The 18,920-nt window shown below is 34.9% G+C and overlaps 1 protein-coding gene and 1 non-coding gene across 17 annotated transcripts in view; both read right to left on the reverse strand.

Annotated features, from left to right (window-relative positions):
- Positions 1–18,920, reverse strand: part of DLG1 (discs large MAGUK scaffold protein 1) — a 270,955-nt gene that overhangs the window by 12,605 nt on the left and 239,430 nt on the right. For 11 of the 16 annotated variants that reach the window (XM_024994948.2, XM_059888069.1, XM_024994955.2 and 8 more), the window contains 4 exons: positions 10,671–10,712; positions 8,461–8,511; positions 7,251–7,352; positions 1,447–1,619 (listed from right to left, as the gene is read on the reverse strand). In XM_024994948.2, coding sequence (XP_024850716.1) covers positions 1,447–1,619; positions 7,251–7,352; positions 8,461–8,511; positions 10,671–10,712 — 368 coding nt within the window. Of the gene's footprint in view, positions 1–1,446; positions 1,620–7,250; positions 7,353–8,460; positions 8,512–9,941; positions 9,978–10,670; positions 10,713–18,885; position 18,920 lie in introns of all 16 variants that reach the window. The other 5 variants (XM_024994992.1, XM_024994973.1, XM_059888090.1 and 2 more) reach the window with 2 other exon arrangements.
- Positions 1,097–1,223, reverse strand: LOC112448333 (small nucleolar RNA ACA64). The gene has a single exon (XR_003036703.1). It is a non-coding gene; the product is annotated as a small nucleolar RNA ACA64 (small nucleolar RNA).

The following is an 18,920-nucleotide window of genomic DNA, read 5'->3' on the forward strand; positions in this document are numbered from 1 at the left end:
GAGTCTAATTTTACACTACTGTAAAGTTCTACTATGCATATCATTACACATACTTAGATATCAAAACCTCTACTTAGATATCAAAAAGTAGAATTTCTGAGTCACAGGTTGTATACATTTATTTGGTATTGCCAAATTATTCTCAAATGAAGTTCTATTCATTTTACCCCCCTTTAATAATATCTAATAGGATTTTCTATTTTCCCAAATTCCTATCATCACTGAACATGTCCATTTTTATGATTTTTAAACTAATTAGAATTAGCTCTAATTATTAGTTCTAATTAAGAATTAATCAAACCTCTTAGTAGAAAAAGGAGCACTAAGAGATGGAAAACTGAGATGCTGAATTACTGCTGTATTTTTGTAGATATCTCATGACTAAATCTTAAACTACTATATAGTTTTGAAGGTATAAAATACTTTGTTGATGTTTATTCTCTAGGCCCAAAAATTATTTAAGTCAAGCAGCACACGTGGAGCACACTGTTTTGACTTTACCATTAAGACTGCTTTAACCCAAGGTCAATATATCATCAGGCTGCTTTCAAAAAATCTGTTGCTGTTACAGTGTTATTGAGAATTTCCATTCTGTCTTTTATTAAATGACCATTCAGGGGAAATTTTTGTCTAGTCTCAGTACCAAGAGCAACTCACACTTATCTTGAACATCTGGTTCATTTTTATTGATGGACATTGCTGATCTTAGCTTCTTAATTATGCTAGATGTTGGAAAGCTAGAGCTAAACAAAAGGTCAATCTTTAGCAAATGGACAGGACCTCAAAATAATCACCCATCCCTCTTCAAGAGGGGGCTTCCCAAGTGGCTCAGTGGTAAAGAATCCACCTGTGAATACAGGAGTTGCAGGAGACGCAGGTTTGATCTCTGGGTCAGGAAGATCCCTTGGAGGAAGAAACGGGAGCCCACTCCAGTATTCTTGCCTAGAAAAATTCCACGGACAGGGGAGCCAGGTGGGCTGCAGTCCATAGGGTCGCAAAGAGTTGGACATGACCGAGTACACGTGACACAGGCCTCTTAAGAAAGACTTATGTTATCATTTCTATTCTTATTTTCCCAGTTGATCTTTTTTTGTGTGTGTGTCAGTGCCTGGGTTTCACCTCCCCACATGGAGAAGCGGGCAGTGAGCTAAGGCCCCTAGTGGCTCTGAGTGCTGAATCTCACCTGTGGCCATGGCCAAAGTCAAACGTGATTTTCAACCAACAATGACTGTTGATCTTCTTAATCTACTTTATCTTACATATTTTTCTAAAATTAACCTAAATGTTAATATTTAGTTGAATAAATTTATAACACTGCTTAAACTAATCAATGCTGCAACATGCACCTACATTTTATGAATTAAAAGTTTCTATCTCATCATTCTTTCATACTGTCAAAGGTGTATATGATTAGAAATTTCATTCTGAGATCACTTTGATACTTACCTTTTCTGCTACTTCTCGCACAGACTGAACACTTGTTCCATACAGATGGTTATTATACTGGCCAGCTTCAATGAATTTATGTTCCTGGATATCTTTTTCCATTTGTTCTCTTGAAGTCACAAAATGATAATCTCTTCCATCCACCTCATAATCTCGTTTTGGTCTAGTTGTATCTTTAATAAAAAAGAACTTGAAGTGTTTAATATTAAAAGGCACAAGAAATCCATTTGCTACTTGAAGAACTGTTTTGTAAAGTTCAATGTAACAGAGATTGCAAGTGACAATAATATGAAGGATGGAGGAATAATTAATAAAGTAAATATAAACCACTAAACAATGGTAATGTGTTGCCATATCACTCTACTGAGCCACCAAAACTGTATGCAATTATTTTATATTGTTAGATTAATTACGCTTCTGTTATGGATTGTGATTATAATTAGCTTTTATTTTTTATCTGGTTATTGACTGTAAAGACTGATAAACACCTTTTACTATTGTGATTATGTAACTATTATTCACTTAATACCACCGTATTATGACCGGTCAACAGAAAATAACAGAATTCTCTATCATTAAAACTACCATTTAACATAAAACCATGTAATTTTTAAAATCCATATGGATATTCGAATTTTCTGAAAAATACAAATGCTCAGGTATTGATTTTTTCCTCCAAGGCTCCAGATGTGCTTTTAACAAGCATCCATGTTTAAAAACAACTGGACTATACAATGATTTTTTACTTTTATCTAGTTTGTTCACTGTTTCTACTTCATATTCAGTACTCCCATTTCGTTTAGTTTGTTTTCCAAATTTTCCATGTCTTTTCTTGTTCTTCTTTCTCAAGACTTTATCAAAGGTAGTAGGAAAGCTTTTGTACACACACACACACACATAAATAATATGGTACATATAATATATATATATTAGAAAACTTATGAATTTTTGCCTAGCTAAAAAATTTATGACATTTTAATTCCACTTGTGTAACTTCGTATGATTGAGAATGCTAGATTTCTAATTTATATTCTCTCAAAATTTGATATAATTCCATGTATTTTGGCATCTAATATTACTGCTAAAAGTCTAGAAAGTTTATTATCTTGGTGATTTTTAAAAAAAAAAAATTTGAATGAGACTTGAAACTTCTAATCCAATTCTGAGAATAAATACTATGTTGTAAAAAAAAAACACAACCCCCTCACCCCAGGAAATAAATAGTATACAGTGATACAGTATTATTAACTAAAGTGCAGATTTTGTTCATAATTTCACAAGATTTTATGCTAGTGTCCATTAAATAATGGATCTTATTCAAAATTCCACATTGTATTTAGTTGCACTGAGCATCTTCAGCTGCATGCAACAAATTCTGGTAAAATTTTTATTCTGTTACATATATTTTCTAACTTTCCTTGTTATGGTTTCTTAGATACACCCATCATTTAAAAATGGACAACTTCCAAATACATCGAATCTTTAAAGTATCTTTTAAAAAAATTTATTGGAGTATATAGTTGATTTAAAATTTTGTGTTAGTTTCTGCTGTATAGAAAGGTGACTCAGTTATACATATATCCACTCTTTATAGATTCTTTACCCATATTCGTCATTATAGAGTACTGTGTAGACTTCCTTGTGCTACACAATAGGTCCTTATTAGTTATCTAGTTATAGATAACTAATATATATATTAGTTTATATCTGTTGTAATTGGTATTTTGTTCTGTACTTGGTATTTCTCAGCCATTTGCCCACCAGTTACTCCTATGGTCCTATGATGCATCTTCTGAAAATTAATAATGAGCAATATTTTGAAGCAAGGTTTCACACTTAACTGTGATGTAACAGTTTATGCCAGCATATGCTCTAAATCTGGAGGATGGTGATACATTTGATAGGAGACAGTATTCAGATTGGGCTTCCCTCGTGGCTCAGTGGTAAAGAATCTGCCTGAAAGGCAGGAGACACAGGTTTGATCCCTGGGTCGAGAAGATCTCCTGGAGAAAGTCATGGCAACCCACTCCAGTATTCTTGCCTAGAGAATCCCATGGACAGAGAGCCTGAAAGGCTGCAGTCCATAGTGTCGCACAAAGTTGGACACAACTGAAGTGACTAAGCAAGTAGCTGCTGCTGCTGCTAAGTCGCTTCAGTAGTGTCCGACTCTGTGCAACCCCATAGATGGCAGCCCACCAGGCTCCCCCATCCCTGGGATTCTCCAGGCAAGAATACTGGAGTGGGTTGCCATTTCCTTCTCCAATGCATGAAAGTGAAAAGTGAATGGCACCCCACTCCAGTACTCTTGCCTGGAAAATCCCATGGATGGAGGAGCCTGGTAGGCTGCAGTCCATGGGGTTGCTAAGAGTCGGACACGACTGAGCGACTTCACTTTCACTTTCAAGCAAGTAGCATGTATCTGCTAATTCTAAACTCCTAATTAATCCCTCCCCTACCTCTTTTCCCTTTGGTAACTATAGATTTGTTTTCTATGTCTGTGAGCCTGCTTCCATTCTGTAAACAGATTCATTTGTATCATTTTTTTTTTTTACGTCCCACATATAAGCGGTATCATACATTGGTTTTTCTTTGTATGCCTTAAAACTCAGTATGACAATCTCTAGGTCTATTCATGTTGCTGCAAATGGCATTATTTCACTCTTTTTATGGCAGGGTAATACTCCATTGTATATATGTACCACATCTTAGAAGAGAGCCTGGTGGGCTGCAGTCCATGGGGTCACTGGGAGTCAGACATGACTGAGCGACTTCACTTTCACTTTCATGCATTGGAGAAGGAAATGGCAACCCACTCCAGTGTTCTTGCCTGGAGAATCCCAGGGACGGGGGAGCCTAGTGGGCTTCCATCTATGGGGTCGCACAGAGTCGGACACGACTGAAGCGACTTAGCAGCAGCAGTAGCAGTGATACAGAATTCTATTATTTTCTGTTGACCAATCATGATACAATGGTTTATCAGTTTTCACAATCGATAACCAGACAATAAAAAAGATAATTACAATTGCAAGCCATAATGGAAACATCTTTAACCTAATAATATAAAATAATTACATACAATTTGGGGGGTTAAGTAGAGTGATGTGGTTAGTAGAAGTGCATACATGCACATGTTCTCATCTGCCCAGCCCATCTAGGTCTTTTGGTTGTTTCATTTAATCCATTCAGAGTTAAGGTAATTGTCCATATGTATGATTCTTTATCCATTTTCTTAATTGTTTTGGATTTATTTTTTGTAGGTCTTGTCCTTGTCTTGGGTTTCCTGCCTAGAGAAGTTCCTTTAGTGTTTGTCGTAAAGCTGGGTTTGGTATTGAATTTTCTTAACTTTTGCTTGCCTAGAAAGCTTTTGATTTCTCTGTCAAATCTGAATGAGAATCTTGCTGGGTAGAGTATTCTTGGTTGTAGGTTCTTCCCTTTCATCGCTTTAAATATACTGTGCCATTTTCTTCTGCCATAGAGAGTTTCTGTTGAGATACCAGCTGATAACCTTATGGGAATTGCCCTGTATGTTATTTGTCATTTTCCCCTTTTTGCTTTTAATATTTTGTCTTTAATTTCTGTCAGTTTGACTACTATGTGTCTTGGTGTATTCCTCCTTGAGTTTATCCTGCCTGGGACTCTCTGTGCTTCTTGGACTTGGCTATTTCCTTTCCCACTTTAGGGAAGCTTTTGGCTATTATCTCTTCAAATATTTTCTCAGGTCCTTTCTCTTTCTCCTCCTTCTGGGACCCTTATAATGTGAATGGTGGTGTGTTTAATGCTGTCTCAGAGGTCTCTTAGGCTTTTTATTTTTTCCTATACTCTGTTCTGCAGCAGTGATTTTCACCATTGTGTACTATAGGTCACTTATCTGTTCTGCATCAGTTATTCTGCTATTGATTCCTTCTAGTGTATTGTTCATTTTCATTTGTTCTTTCTGCTGCTGCTAAGTCGCTTCAGTCATGTCCGACTCTTCGCGACCCCACAGATGGCAGCCCACCAGGCTCCCACGTCCATGGGACTCTCCAGGCAAGAGTACTGGAGTGGGGTGCCATTGCCTTCACTGGTTTGTTCTTTCTAGGTCTTTGGTAAACATTTCTTGAATCTTCTCAATCTTTGCCTCCATTCTTTTCCCGAGATCCTAGATCATCTCCACTATCATTATTCTGAATTCTTTTTCTGGAAGGTTGCCCATCACCACTTCATTCATGTGTTTTTCTGGGGTTTTACCTTGTCCCTTCATATGGGACAAAACCCTCTGCTTTTTCATCCTGGTTAACTTTCTGTGATGTGGTTTTGTTTCTAGCTGCTGTGGGATTGTAATTATTCTCGCTTCTACTGTCTGCCCTCTGGTGAATGAGGCTAAGAGGCTTGTATAGGCTTCCTGATGGGAGGGACTGGTGGTGGGAAAAACTGAGTCTTGCTCTGGTGGGCAGGGCTGTGCTCAGTAAAACTTCAATCCAATTATCTACTGATGGGTGGGGCTGTGCTCTCTCCCTATTAGTTGTTTGACTTAAGCCCTGGGGTTTATAGGCTCTATGGGTTAATGGCAACTTTCCAAGAGGACTTACACCAAAGGGCCCCCCTAGGACTGCTCCTGCCAGTGCCTCTGTCCCTATGGCAAGCCACTGCTGACCCACACCTCCACAGGAGACCCTCCAACACTAGCAGGTAGGCTTGGTTCAGTCTCCTGTGGAGTCACTGCTCCTTTCCCCTGGGTCTTGGCGTGTACGAGATTTTGTTTGTGTCCTCCAAGAGTGCAGTCTCTGTTTCCCCTAGTCTGTAATCAAATTCCACTGGCCTTCAAAGTCAGACTGCCTGGCGATTCCCAGTCCCTTTGCTGGATGTGCAGGCTGCAAATCCTGACAGGAGGCTCAGAACTGTCACAACAGGAGGAGAACTTCTTTGGTACTACTGTTCTCTAGATTGTGGGGGGGCCACCTAGCAGGTATGGGATTTGATTTTATTGTGTTTGCACCTCTCCCACCATCTTGTTGCAGCTTCTTTGTCTTTGGACATGGATTATCTTTTTTTGGTGGGTTCCAGTGTCCTGTTGAATGTTGTTCAATAGCTAGTTGTAATTTTAGTGCTCTTGCAGGAGGAGATGAGTGCATGTACTTCTACTTAACTATCTTTGATATTAATTTCTCACTTAAATGTTTTCTTCTCTACAATCACCGTCTGTGTTTTTTCAGTCTTCTAACTTTAATGAGGCTTTCAATGGCTAGGTCAAAGATCTCTATTGGTAAATGTCACACTACACTTGAAAATATGTGGCTTATTTTCAAATATCTTTTGATATTGATTTTTAACATAATTTCACAGTGGTAACAGGACAGACTCTGTATGATTTCAGTTTCATTAGACCACAAATTTTTTCTGTACCTGTTTTATGTCCCTGGATATGTTCCAGTGTCTCCTAGTTTATAGTCTATGGGAACCTGAATAGAATTTGCTTCCCACTATAGTGTGAAAACTATATAAATCTTAATAATGTTGAATTGGTTATAGTGCTTTTGAGGTCTACTACATTCTTCTACTTTTCTGTATATTTATTGTATTAATTTTTGAGAGTTTGCTATTGAAACTCCAACTAAAAATCTTAATTTATCTAGTAAAAAAATAATTGTAATATTAATAGTGAAACTATATATAACTTTGTTCTGTATTTACCAAGTCTCCTATAAATGCGTTTCATACTTTCATAACTTAAAAAATAAAAAAGAGGAAAAAAAAGGTAATGCTTACTCTGACCACACAGTGACAAAATGTTAAGAACACTAAGAATTTTTATGTGAGTTACTCACGAGGAACACATGATCCGAATTTGTCAGGAAATTCTGAGATCAGGTCATCATTTATCCTGTCTTTCATAGGTCCCAATATGATCACTGGTCGAGTATAATTAACTATAAAAATAAACTGCATGTTAAAAGGAATAAACACTCAACAAACATCTATGTATTTTTACTAGAAAACGAAAGTATCCTTATGAAGAATTTCCTTTCTTTCTCTACCAATGATGCTCAACTTGATAGTTTCCAAACATTTATTAAAATCTTAAACTTCAATCTGTTTGAAGTCAAGTTCGTAACTGTTAGTGTCACTCAGGTCTGCAACTATGACTACATGGACTGTAGCCTGCAGGCGCCTCTGTCCATGGAATTCTCCAGGCAAGAATACTGGAGTGGGTAGCCATTCCCTTCTCCAGGGGATCTTCCTGACCCAGGGATCGAACCCGAGTCTTCTGCATTGCAGACAGATTCTTTACCATCTGAGCCACTAGGGAAGCCCTGTTTGAAGTCATACACTTAGATAAATTTTACCAAGTTAAACCCAGCATTTTAGTAGATAACGTTTCTATACATTGTTAACATCATCTCATTACAAATGAGAAAACACAGTACAGTGTTTTACTGATCCTTTCTGAAGCAATAACTGCAAGGAAGCAGATCAAAGAAGGGCAAAAAAGAAATGTGGTATAATCAGAGTAGTCATCTAGAATGATGATCTAATAGAAGTATAAACACTGGATTGTAAGGGATCGTGCTGGAAGCAGGGAGACTGGCAGTGAAAATTAGACTTAACATTTGGCAGGAGGGATGAAAGGAGGTTATAAATAAGAAAGACATGATAAGAATAAATAGGGCCTAGAAACTGACTGGACAAGGGAGATGAAGAGCAGAGAAAGATCAAAGATGATTCCAAGATTTTGAACAAGGGTTATTAGAAGAATAGTGATACTATTGTGAACACGGGAAAGAAGCTGCTTAAGAAATAAAACACCAATATAAAATGACTAGATTTTAATAATCTGTGGGTTAAATCATGTATCATAAAATATACATAGTAAAATTCTATATACAGATACATATAGTAAGAAAAAACACTAAAATTCTAACAAAATGTTTTTTTAAGGTATACTGTAAAAATGTTTTAAGATATGAATTGAGTTAGATTGATTTTCCAAATTATGTATTTCTATAAGACTGTAAAATATAAACAGACTTCACAAACCTTCTTGTTGATTCACTGGTTCATAAGATAAGACATATTCTTCTTGACCACCTATTAGAAAGTTAAAATACAGGTAAGAAAATCTATAAAGATAACTATACTAATTTAATTCTTTAATAGAACATATAAAATACTAGAATTTTCCTGAGAAAATCAGTGAAGACATAAAAAAAGGCTCTTTATAAATTAATTATGGCAAGATTTAGGGAAAAAATGAACAATTAGAGTCACAAAGACTGGTATATATAAAAACAAATTATAATTGTGCTATTAATAACTAACTTTCTATTATTCTGTGTTTTACAGATTAAATCTTTACTTGGGATGTCAAGCATAAGCTATTAATTTTTTACTGAGAATCTAAACTCTTAAATATTTTAAAGTTACTACTTTAACGAGCAGTCCTACATATATGCATATTAGATAAGTTAGTGTTATTAATATGCTGTATTTTTGGTCTTACCAGGTATAACATTTTGCATGTTTTGCATGTAATTGCATATATATTTTATAATTACAACTATTCTCTAACCCAAAATTTTTAATGCCAAGGTAAAATTAGTGTTACTATTTCATTGATGAAAAAAATTCATTGATTACTATAATTCATTTGTTCAGTTTTTAAAAAAATAACATTTTGAGTAAAAAAGTTTTAGATAAAATTAAATTCTTTTTCAATAAGATGCATCACGTTGATAGTAAAGGAGAAATAATATATTTTGCTTTGATCTTAAAAGTACTTTTCACAAGTTAAATTCTCTAAGTTAAAGGATTAGAGCATATGAATATCCTACACAGAAAAGTCTACACATTATACCTCTGCTCAATGAAAATAAAAAGTTGAAAACTTCAGTTCTTAATACACAAACACACGTACACACACACATGTAGAAAACAAACTAGGAAGAATTGTAAGATTTAAATGGTTCAAAGAAATCAACCAGTATTTTGAGAATGTATTTAAAGATATTTTCCTTGATGATTATGACTCTATAACAACCTTTTCACTAAATTTGTTTATATTACATGTATGCAGCTATAAATCTTTTAAGTTCTTATACTGGTATAAATATTCTTTCCTGCTTTAAAAGTATATTTTGTTGTTTTAAAATTTATTATGTCAGATATATATATATATTTACAAGTTGCTTTTAAAAGTACTGTATGTAAAACATATTTTACATGTTATCAGAAACATGCAATTTGAATTTTCCACACCTAATAATACATGCAAATGGTGAGACAGACAGTATATACTTTCATTACCTCTTTTTAGTCTAGAAAGCTTCACAACTACTCTCTGGTGAGTTCTGATATAAGTTAATAAAATGCTAAAATATGAGAAATCACACTACCGCACCAACAAAGAAAATCATTAAGTAACTATTATGCATAAAAAATAACAACCAATCACATGAATGAGGGTTAAAAGTATATATTGTCAACATAAAAAATATTAGACTGATATTAACAGGATGGACCTTTTGAGCAGCCATACTCATCTGTAATCAAGATTACTTTCATATTAGACAGCAGTTAAAAAAAAAAAAAAAAAAAAAGTCAGAAAAGCAATTTTAATTTTGAAGGTGTTACAACTGACAATATTCATGTACTCTTCCCGCCTCCCATGCCCAAAAGTGTTTTAAAATTTCATACGCTTATATACATCACTTAATAATATAATACCAAAACTATAACAAAAGAACCAAAAAATAAATTAGTATTACTGTTTGAATAATAGTTGAAAATTTTCCCTTTGTCATTTCTTATGTTCACCAAAAGCTGGCAATACATAGTATCTTGACACACATCAGTATTGGTGACACAAAATAAAAAAGGAAATAAACCTAATTATAATTTAGCATTATTGAAAAATATTTTAATGCCTATGTTAGAAACAGAATTAAAATGCAAAGCACAAGCTTATCCCTATTTAGCTATTTACTTCTTATAAAAGATACAAATACACATACACATATTGTGTACATGAACAGCAGTTTTGTTAAAATGAGTTTTTGTATTTTATGAAAACTTTGGAAATTAACTTCTGTACATATAGCATGACTTTATCTATAAAGTATTTTACCTGGCTCTCCCTACAACATAGTAAGCACCTAATTTTCAGTTTTCAGAATACATCACTAAGGGAAAAACCCCCACAGGATATATTACTGGAGATAACAAAAGAACAAATAACTTAAAACACTTACGGTAACTACTTTCGCTATCGCTGGCATTAGAAGTTACATGTTCTGAAATTGCAGGACAATGGAAAAAATAAAGAAAACACAGTCATGAGTTTAAAAAAAGCAAATTATCAAAATAAACACAAGGTGACAACAAAATGTTGAGATATAAACCACCGATATCCAAAGAGTTTTTAAAAACATTTCTGATTTTCTTTGAAAAATTTATTTGAAATACATGAATATGAACTGGCAAGGAGAAAAATCTGTAAGCAAGGACAATGCTTCATTTTCTGTTCAACAGTTTATGAACAAAATCTTATTATGAATGGCAAGTAGATCCCAAATTAGTCCAACTGTCAATATAAAAACCCCAATGAGAAAATGTCACTGACGCCATTTACTTTAGGTCATGATACAGTAATGACTAACAAAGGAGACAAGTTATATAGGAGAAAACAGAGGTCCATTATAAGGAAGTGGTATCTTAAAAAATAAATGGAAAAAAAAATAACCCCGCTTTTAGCTTAGTTTCTTTCTTGTTCCTGAAGAGAAATGAAAATCTATGTCTGAGATCATACAGATAAAGTATTCTGGATACCCCAGATTTCCTGATGCTCTAAAAAAGGTCAAATGGAACAGAATTCTAGAAGGTGGGATTGTATTTTATTTTATTTTTTATTTTATTTTTTTTTTAACAACAACCATCATTTTTGGGATTGTATTTTAAAGTAGACTAGTATTTCTGAGAAACTGCTTTGGTAAAACTGACAACAGCTGTTTTGCAAAACAAAAAGATGATAAACAAACCCATTTGCCTGGCCCCTCCCTTCAAAGTGACCCCATTTCATAACTTGATTGTTCAGTAACACCCAGCACTCTTCTCATGTAAATGTAATCTCTAGTGTAGTCTTAGTAAGTGTTCTCCTTTCAATAAAAAGGAATTTTATCTATAAAAACTAAAATAACAAAAATTTCCATGGAAGAGATGTAAATCTAAATTTCTTATGTCAGGTGAAGGAAACAAAAATTAAAGCATAAGGAAAAAGTTTGGGGAGAAATATATGCTGTACCATACCACCTACACAGTCTCCTAAATTTAGAGAATGGTAAAACTTAGTACAGTTCTTGAAATGCTGTCATTGTGAAAAATAAGTCTGTTATTCTAACTTGCAAAGACAAGATACAACTTTCTTAATCATTGCTATGTATATTTTAAATAAAGGAGGAACATTAAAAATTATAAGACTGAAAAATATATAAACATTTAAAAAATGGTGGTTTTTTTAAAGTTTACATTTAAAAATTTCTTCTCATGTTATCAGATGTCAAAATAATCATTTTAAACTGTTGTATAATATTCTATTGAACTGTTAAATCATGATTTATCTTACTATTTATTTTGCTTTAAACTGTTTTTCATAGACATCAACAATTCATTATTATGAATGTGTTCATATATGTTTTTCACCTTTTGTCCTATTTCCTTAAAATTCATTCCCAGAAGTAGGAATGCCACATAGAAAAAAGAAAAAGTTCTTAAATTTATACTAGGATTTCTAATATAGAAAAGAAAGAAATGTTAGTTATTGCATTTGAGCGAGTGGAAGGTGAGAGTAAGTCAAAGTATAGAAGAAACATTAACCATGGGTTGACAATTAGAGAAGTTGGATAAATGAATGCTTGTGGGGTTTATTTTATTATTTCTCTACTACTGAATATACCTGACATGTTATATACATATATACAAAGTTGAAGGTACTACATTCTCTTTTCTGGGGATTTCTCTTACTTATCTTGCATTCTCTAAAATTACCAATAGTTATAAAGCAATCAAATTCAAGTTCTTTCAAGTATGCTTTAAATAACTCCTCTACAGTAAAATCTTGCTACTTCAAGCATTGCCCTTGGAATAGCATCATCACCAATGGTTGGGAGCTTATTAAACAGGTAAAATGCTCTTTCCCTGATAATACAAATAATCTTTTTCAAGGCATTTTATCAAAGAAAATATTCAAATATCCAATAAACATATAAAAGGTGTTCAAGTTTATTACTTATCAGGGAAATGAAAATTAAAACCCTAACAGCTGACTATGTGGGAGAGGTGACTGTGGGATGGTATGAGAGAATAGCATTGAAACACGTATATTAATTACAATATGTAAAATAGATGACCAGTGTAAGTTCAATGCATGAAGCAGGCAGGGCACTCAAATCTGGTGCTCTGGCACAACTCAGAGGGATGGAGTGGGGAGGTGGATTCAGGATGGGGGGATTATACCTGTATACTCATGGCTGATTCATGTCAATGTATGCCTAAAACCACCACAATACTGTAATTAGCCTCCAATTAAAATAATTAAAAAACAAGCACCACAAAAGGTATCTATCATCCACCAGAATGACCAAAATGAAAAAACTAAAACAAAAGGTATGTCAAGTGTAGAGAAAGATATGTAGCCAACGGAACTCACATTCTACTGGAGGTGGGGAATGGGGTAAATTGATATACTCACTTTGTAAAATTACTTGGCATTATCTACTAAAGCCTATCATATTTATATATCTGTGACTCAACAATCCATTTCCTAGGTATTTTCCCAACAGAAAGACATATATTCATACTAAAAGACATTAAAGGAATGTTCAAAGGAACACCATTCAAAATAGCCCTAAATATATATGTTTATTTACAAATCTGAGACAATATATGTAGTTTCATAGTTTACTTTCTTCACTTATATTGTGAGCATTTTCCACAACATTATGCTTTAATATGAGTTTGAATGGTTATAAAATATTATACTGTATAATATGTCATTCTTCATCAACTACTTCCCAGCTGTAAGGCATTTTAGGGGCATTTCAATTTTGAGGGGCTGTAATTTCTAACCCCATTACTTCATGGCAAATAGATGGGGAAACAGTGGAAACAGTGTCAGACTTTATTTTTCTGGGCTCCAAAATCACTGCAGATGGTGATTGCAGCCATGAAATTAAAAGACGCTTACTCCTTTGAAGGAAAGTCATGATCAACCTAGATAGCATATTCAAAAGCAGAGACATTACTCTGCCAACAAAAGTCCATCTAGTCAAGGCTATGGTTTTTCCAGTGGTCATGTATGGATGTGAGAGTTGGACTGTGAAGAAAGCTGAGTGCCGAAGAATTGATGCTTTTGAAGTGTGGTGTTGGAGAAGACTCTTGAGAGTCCCTTGGACAGCAAGGAGATCCAACCAGTCCATCCTAAAGGAAATCAGTCCTGGGTGTTTTTTGGAAGGACTGATGCTAAAGCTGAAACTCCAGTACTTTGGCCACCTCATGCGAAGAGTTGACTCATTGGAAAAGACCCTGATGCTGGGAGGGACTGGGGGCAGGAGGAGAAGGGGACGACAGAGGATGAGATGGCTGGATGGCATCACTGACTTGATGGACATGAGTTTGGGCAAACTCCGGGAGTTGGTGATGGAAAGGGAGGCCTGGGGTAGCAAAGAGTCGGACACGATTGAGCGACTGAACTGAATTTCTAAAGATTAATGAAACACCCTGATATATAAACCTATGTCTCCACCTCTGATTACATCCTCAGGGTCAATTCCCTGAAGAGGAATTAGTAGGTCAAAAGATATGCTTTTCCAAAAACGCTGTACCAATTTACACTCCTAAAAGTAGTATATTAAAAGCAGTCATTTCACAGAACCATGCCCATCACTGGATATTCCTTTAAAAGAAAAGTTTGCTAAGCTGATGGGTAAAACATATCATTTTGTTTATTCATTATTAGGGCTGTTAAACATTTTTATGTGTTTATTTAATTGGCTTATTTTCTGAGTACTCTTCTTGTATCATTTGTCCAGTTTTCCAATGAAGAGTTAGTGTCTTACTTGGTTTTTCAGAAATCTATGTGTTAAAATATTAACCTTTTGACATAAGACAGTATAAATAGTAAACAGTAAAAACAGTACAGTAAAACTCTTAAAGTTTTAATTTTTGTTTATAATGTTTGATGATCACAACCATTTCAAATCTCTCTAATCAAGTCCCACCTTTCTAATCAAACATTTCTTCTTGAGACTATATGTGTTTTCTCTTTGTTTTCCCTAAATACTACACATCATCAGTCTCAAAGAATACTACTACTCTTAAACTTACTCTCTTTTTACTCTCACACATTCTTCACACAAATGAAAATAAGTCTGGCTTTGGCATCTAAGAGCTCTGTACCATTCTACTTACATAAGTCTTTAAGACAGAAAAAGATGGGATGTAACAGGAAACCTATGTGCCTAACTGTAGAAATTTCTGAGGTATTCTACAAAATGTAAAGCTATAAAAATAAACTGCATACAAAACACAGGTACAAATCATGTCTGAAATTGTATGCTATAATTTCATTTCTGAGCACCTTATATAACCACTACTGAACTACACACACTTTTTATTCTCTTCTAAAGGAACAACAGACTGGTTCCAAATAGGAAAAGGAGTACGTCAAGGCTGTATATTGTCACCGTGCTTATTTAATTTCTATGCAGAGTACATCATGAGAAATGCTGGGCTGGAAGAAGCACAAGCTGGAATCAAGATTGCCGGGAGAAGTATCAATAACCTCAGACATGCAGATGACATCACCCTTATGGCAGAAAATGAAGAGGAACTAAAGAGCCTCTTGATGAAAGTAAAAGAGGAGAGTGAAAAAGTTGATTTAAAGCTCAACATTCAGAAAACTAAGATCATGGCATCTGGTCCCATCACTTCATGGGAAATAGATGGGGAAACATGGAAACAGTGTCAGACTTTATTTTTTGGGGCTCCAAAATCACTGCAGATGGTGATTGCAGCCATGAAATTAAAAGACGCTTACTCCTTGGAAGGAAAGTTATGACCAACCTAGATAGCATATTCAAAAGCAGAGACATTACTTTGCCAACAAAGGTCCGTCTAGTCAAGGCTATCGTTTTTCCAGTAGTCGTGCATGGATGTGAAAGTTGGACTGTGAAGAAACCTGAGCGCCGAAGAATTGATGCTTTTGAAGTGTGGTGTTGGAGAAGACTCTTGAGAGTCCCTTGGACTGCAAGGAGATCTAACCAGTCCATCCTAAAGGAAATCAGTCCTGGGTGTTCTTCAGAAGGATGATGCTGAAGCTGAAACTCCAGTACTTTGGCCACCTCATGCGAAGAGTTGACTCATTGCAAAAGACTCTGATGCTGGGAGGGATTGAGGGCAGGAGGAGAAGGGGACGACAGAGGATGAGATGGCTGGATGGCATCACCGCCTTGATGGATGTGAGTTTGAGGGAATTCCGGGAGTTGGTGATGGACAGGGAGGCCTGGCGTGCTGCGATTCATGGGGTTGCAAAGAGTTGGACATGACTGAGTGACTGAACTGAACTGAACTGAAAGTAATCTTAACCAGTTTTTTTCCTCTTGAATTTTTTCAAAATTGCCTCCTTAAAGCATAAAAGCTACACAGATTTCTATTTCTGGCTCTTTTACAAGCTATGATGATTTAGTTGCGTCCTCCCAGATTTCCATCATATTCTAATTAGTTCTGTTAGTCAAAATTAGGTTTTGAAAGACAATTTCTCTTATTGCTTCCTCTACTGTCAGCAGGGTAAATCAATAATTTGATTTTCTTCTTTGTAGAATCATTGAATTCTTGTCTATGAAGAGTATTCTAGGGTATTTTGTTTCTCTCTGTGTTCTTTAATTAAATACCCTATTTCTTCAAAGGTTGTGTGAAATTACATGCAGATGTCCATCTTTCTTGCTATTCAGTGTTATTCCACAGCTCTTCAACAGGTTTATCTGGAATAATTTGTCCTTCTGTTCTCAATCCTTTCAGAGTCCTGTTCCAACAAAGCTCAATGAATACCAACATGAAGTCACACTTATTTTCTTGTGTTAAAATTGCATAGAATTTTGCTTAGTTTATTCCTTGTATCCTGAACTTTGTTGTTTGGTTGCTAAGTCGTGTCTGACTCTTTGCGACTCCATGGACTATAGTCCATCAGGTTCCTCTGTCCATTGGATTTCCCAGGGAAAAATACTGGAGTGGGTTGCCATTTCCTTCTCCAGGGGATTTTCTCAACCCAGGGGTTGAACCCACATCTCTTACACTGGTAGGTGGATTCTTTATACTGCTGAGCCACCAGGGAAGCCTATCCTGAACTTTAAGATGTAGATAACTACCCACCCTTCTTCCCAGTATTTTGTATTGTATAATAATTAGCATCCTGTCAGCTGCTAGTAATGTTTTATGTGATAACCTCCATCTTATCCAGTTTTAGAATTTTACTGATTTTTTTTTCTGTTTCCATCAACCTTTTCTAAATAAAATCTTCTTGATGTGATCAAGTTACCAGGTGAATACATTCTTTCAGTTCCTATGAGATGAAGCATAGAAACCTATCATTCAAGGAATCTTAAGTCATGACCAGAAAATAAATCAATGACATGGGTAATCAGTTATCATTTTTCATTTGTTTCTCTTTCCAAGCCCCACATCTCAATTAAAACGAGAGATGAAAATATGATGTGGTCAAGGAATCTGTCCGCTCAGTCATGTCCGACTCTTTGAGACCCCATGGACTGTAGCCTTCCAGGCTCCTCAGTCCATGGGATTTTCCAGGCAAGAGTACTGGAGTGGGTTGCCATTTCCTTCTCCAGGGGATGTTCCTGATCCAGGGATTGAACCCGGGTCTCCTGCAATGCAGCAGACGCTTTACCCTCTGAGCCATCAGGGAAGCGGTCAAGGTATAGTTATCTATTATAAAAAAAATCAATATTGGAACCAAATTCTTCATTAGTTCCTTTTCCCATGAGCTTTCCATAGGTCTCTGATGACCCAACAGATAACAGAAATCTGTGGGATCATTTGATGACCCATAGCACTGCATGACCATTCTCAAAATAAATTCTATAGCATTAAAAATCAGTGGAAATTTTTTCCAGTTTCTGAAGATTTTCACTGAGTTTTTCCCAAAGGAAAGAGATTTAAAAAAGGTGCCACTAGTGACAGTAAATTTCTGACTCTTGCCAGATCCCAAAAAGGCAAGTGCATAAATAGCAAAGTGTGTGTAACAGAAATAATTACATATAAAGCATACTGCTTTCAATCTCATATAAACCTTTAATTATTAAAAGTTGAAATAAAAGTCAAGTACCTATAGTTAAGCTTAAAAGTCCAATACAAAGTTAGCGTTAATCAAGAAAAAAAATCTATGAAATTTAAAGTTTATTAACTTAGAAGTTGAAAGATATTGGCTAAATCCTTAATGATCAACAAATTATGAAGTTTTCAAAATGCTTAATAATGTAAATGGAAACAACTATTTAGAAAAAAACTTTAGCCTAAAAGATTACTTCTATGAGTCACTGTCACCTAAAATAACTTAGCAGTATTGGGTAAAATTTCACATTTAATCAATTTGAACACATTCACATTTAAAATTGTTTGCGAAAATGACTTATTTCATTCATTCATTCCAATATGCATTGAATGACTCCTACATATCAGACTCTATACCAAGCTTTATATGAAGATTAAATCCCAACTAGAAAATTAAACAGGAACAATGCACACACACACACACACACACAATTCCCCGCAAACAGAGACGACATCTTGGTTAAAAAAAAAAAAACCACAGGATAATATTTCTTATAATTCTTTCCATAACTTACATCTTCCATAAAAAAGATATATAAAATTTTCCTACCACACAGACTGCTATTTGAACTTGAGTTCTATAATTCTTTTCTAATATTTAAGGTCTATTGTGTTTTATTGTTTCACATTATAGCAATGCTTTTCGAACAGAGATTCAAAGTTATTTTAACATGTTTTAACAAAAAAGGTGGGGTGGAATAAAATAGTAAGGAAGATTATATTCTACCTTCTAATAATGAGGGCAGATAGTACTATGTTAAAAAAACATTAAAAGTCTATTTCTTCAAATTTAAAAAATTCCTAGAGAAAGCAATTGCCATAAAAATTACAAAGAGGAAAATATGAGCAGAGAGTTTTTCAAATGATGTGAAAAATGAAAAAAAATTAAAGGGTATTATAGAAATAAAAATCCCAAGCATATTATTAACATGAAAAATCTAAAAGCAATCTAAATCATACACCTCCTCATGCCAGATAGGCACTACCACGAGTCTCAAAATGTATCTGAAAAAGGTAGGTCTGTAGATGGAGGTAAAAAAGTAACTTGGGAGTATTTTGATCACTTACTCAGGCCTTTTGATCCCATGTCGTCAGGGATCTCC

This window comes from Bos taurus, chromosome 1 (genome assembly GCF_002263795.3).
Source record: "Bos taurus isolate L1 Dominette 01449 registration number 42190680 breed Hereford chromosome 1, ARS-UCD2.0, whole genome shotgun sequence".
Taxonomy (NCBI): domain Eukaryota; kingdom Metazoa; phylum Chordata; class Mammalia; order Artiodactyla; family Bovidae; genus Bos; species Bos taurus.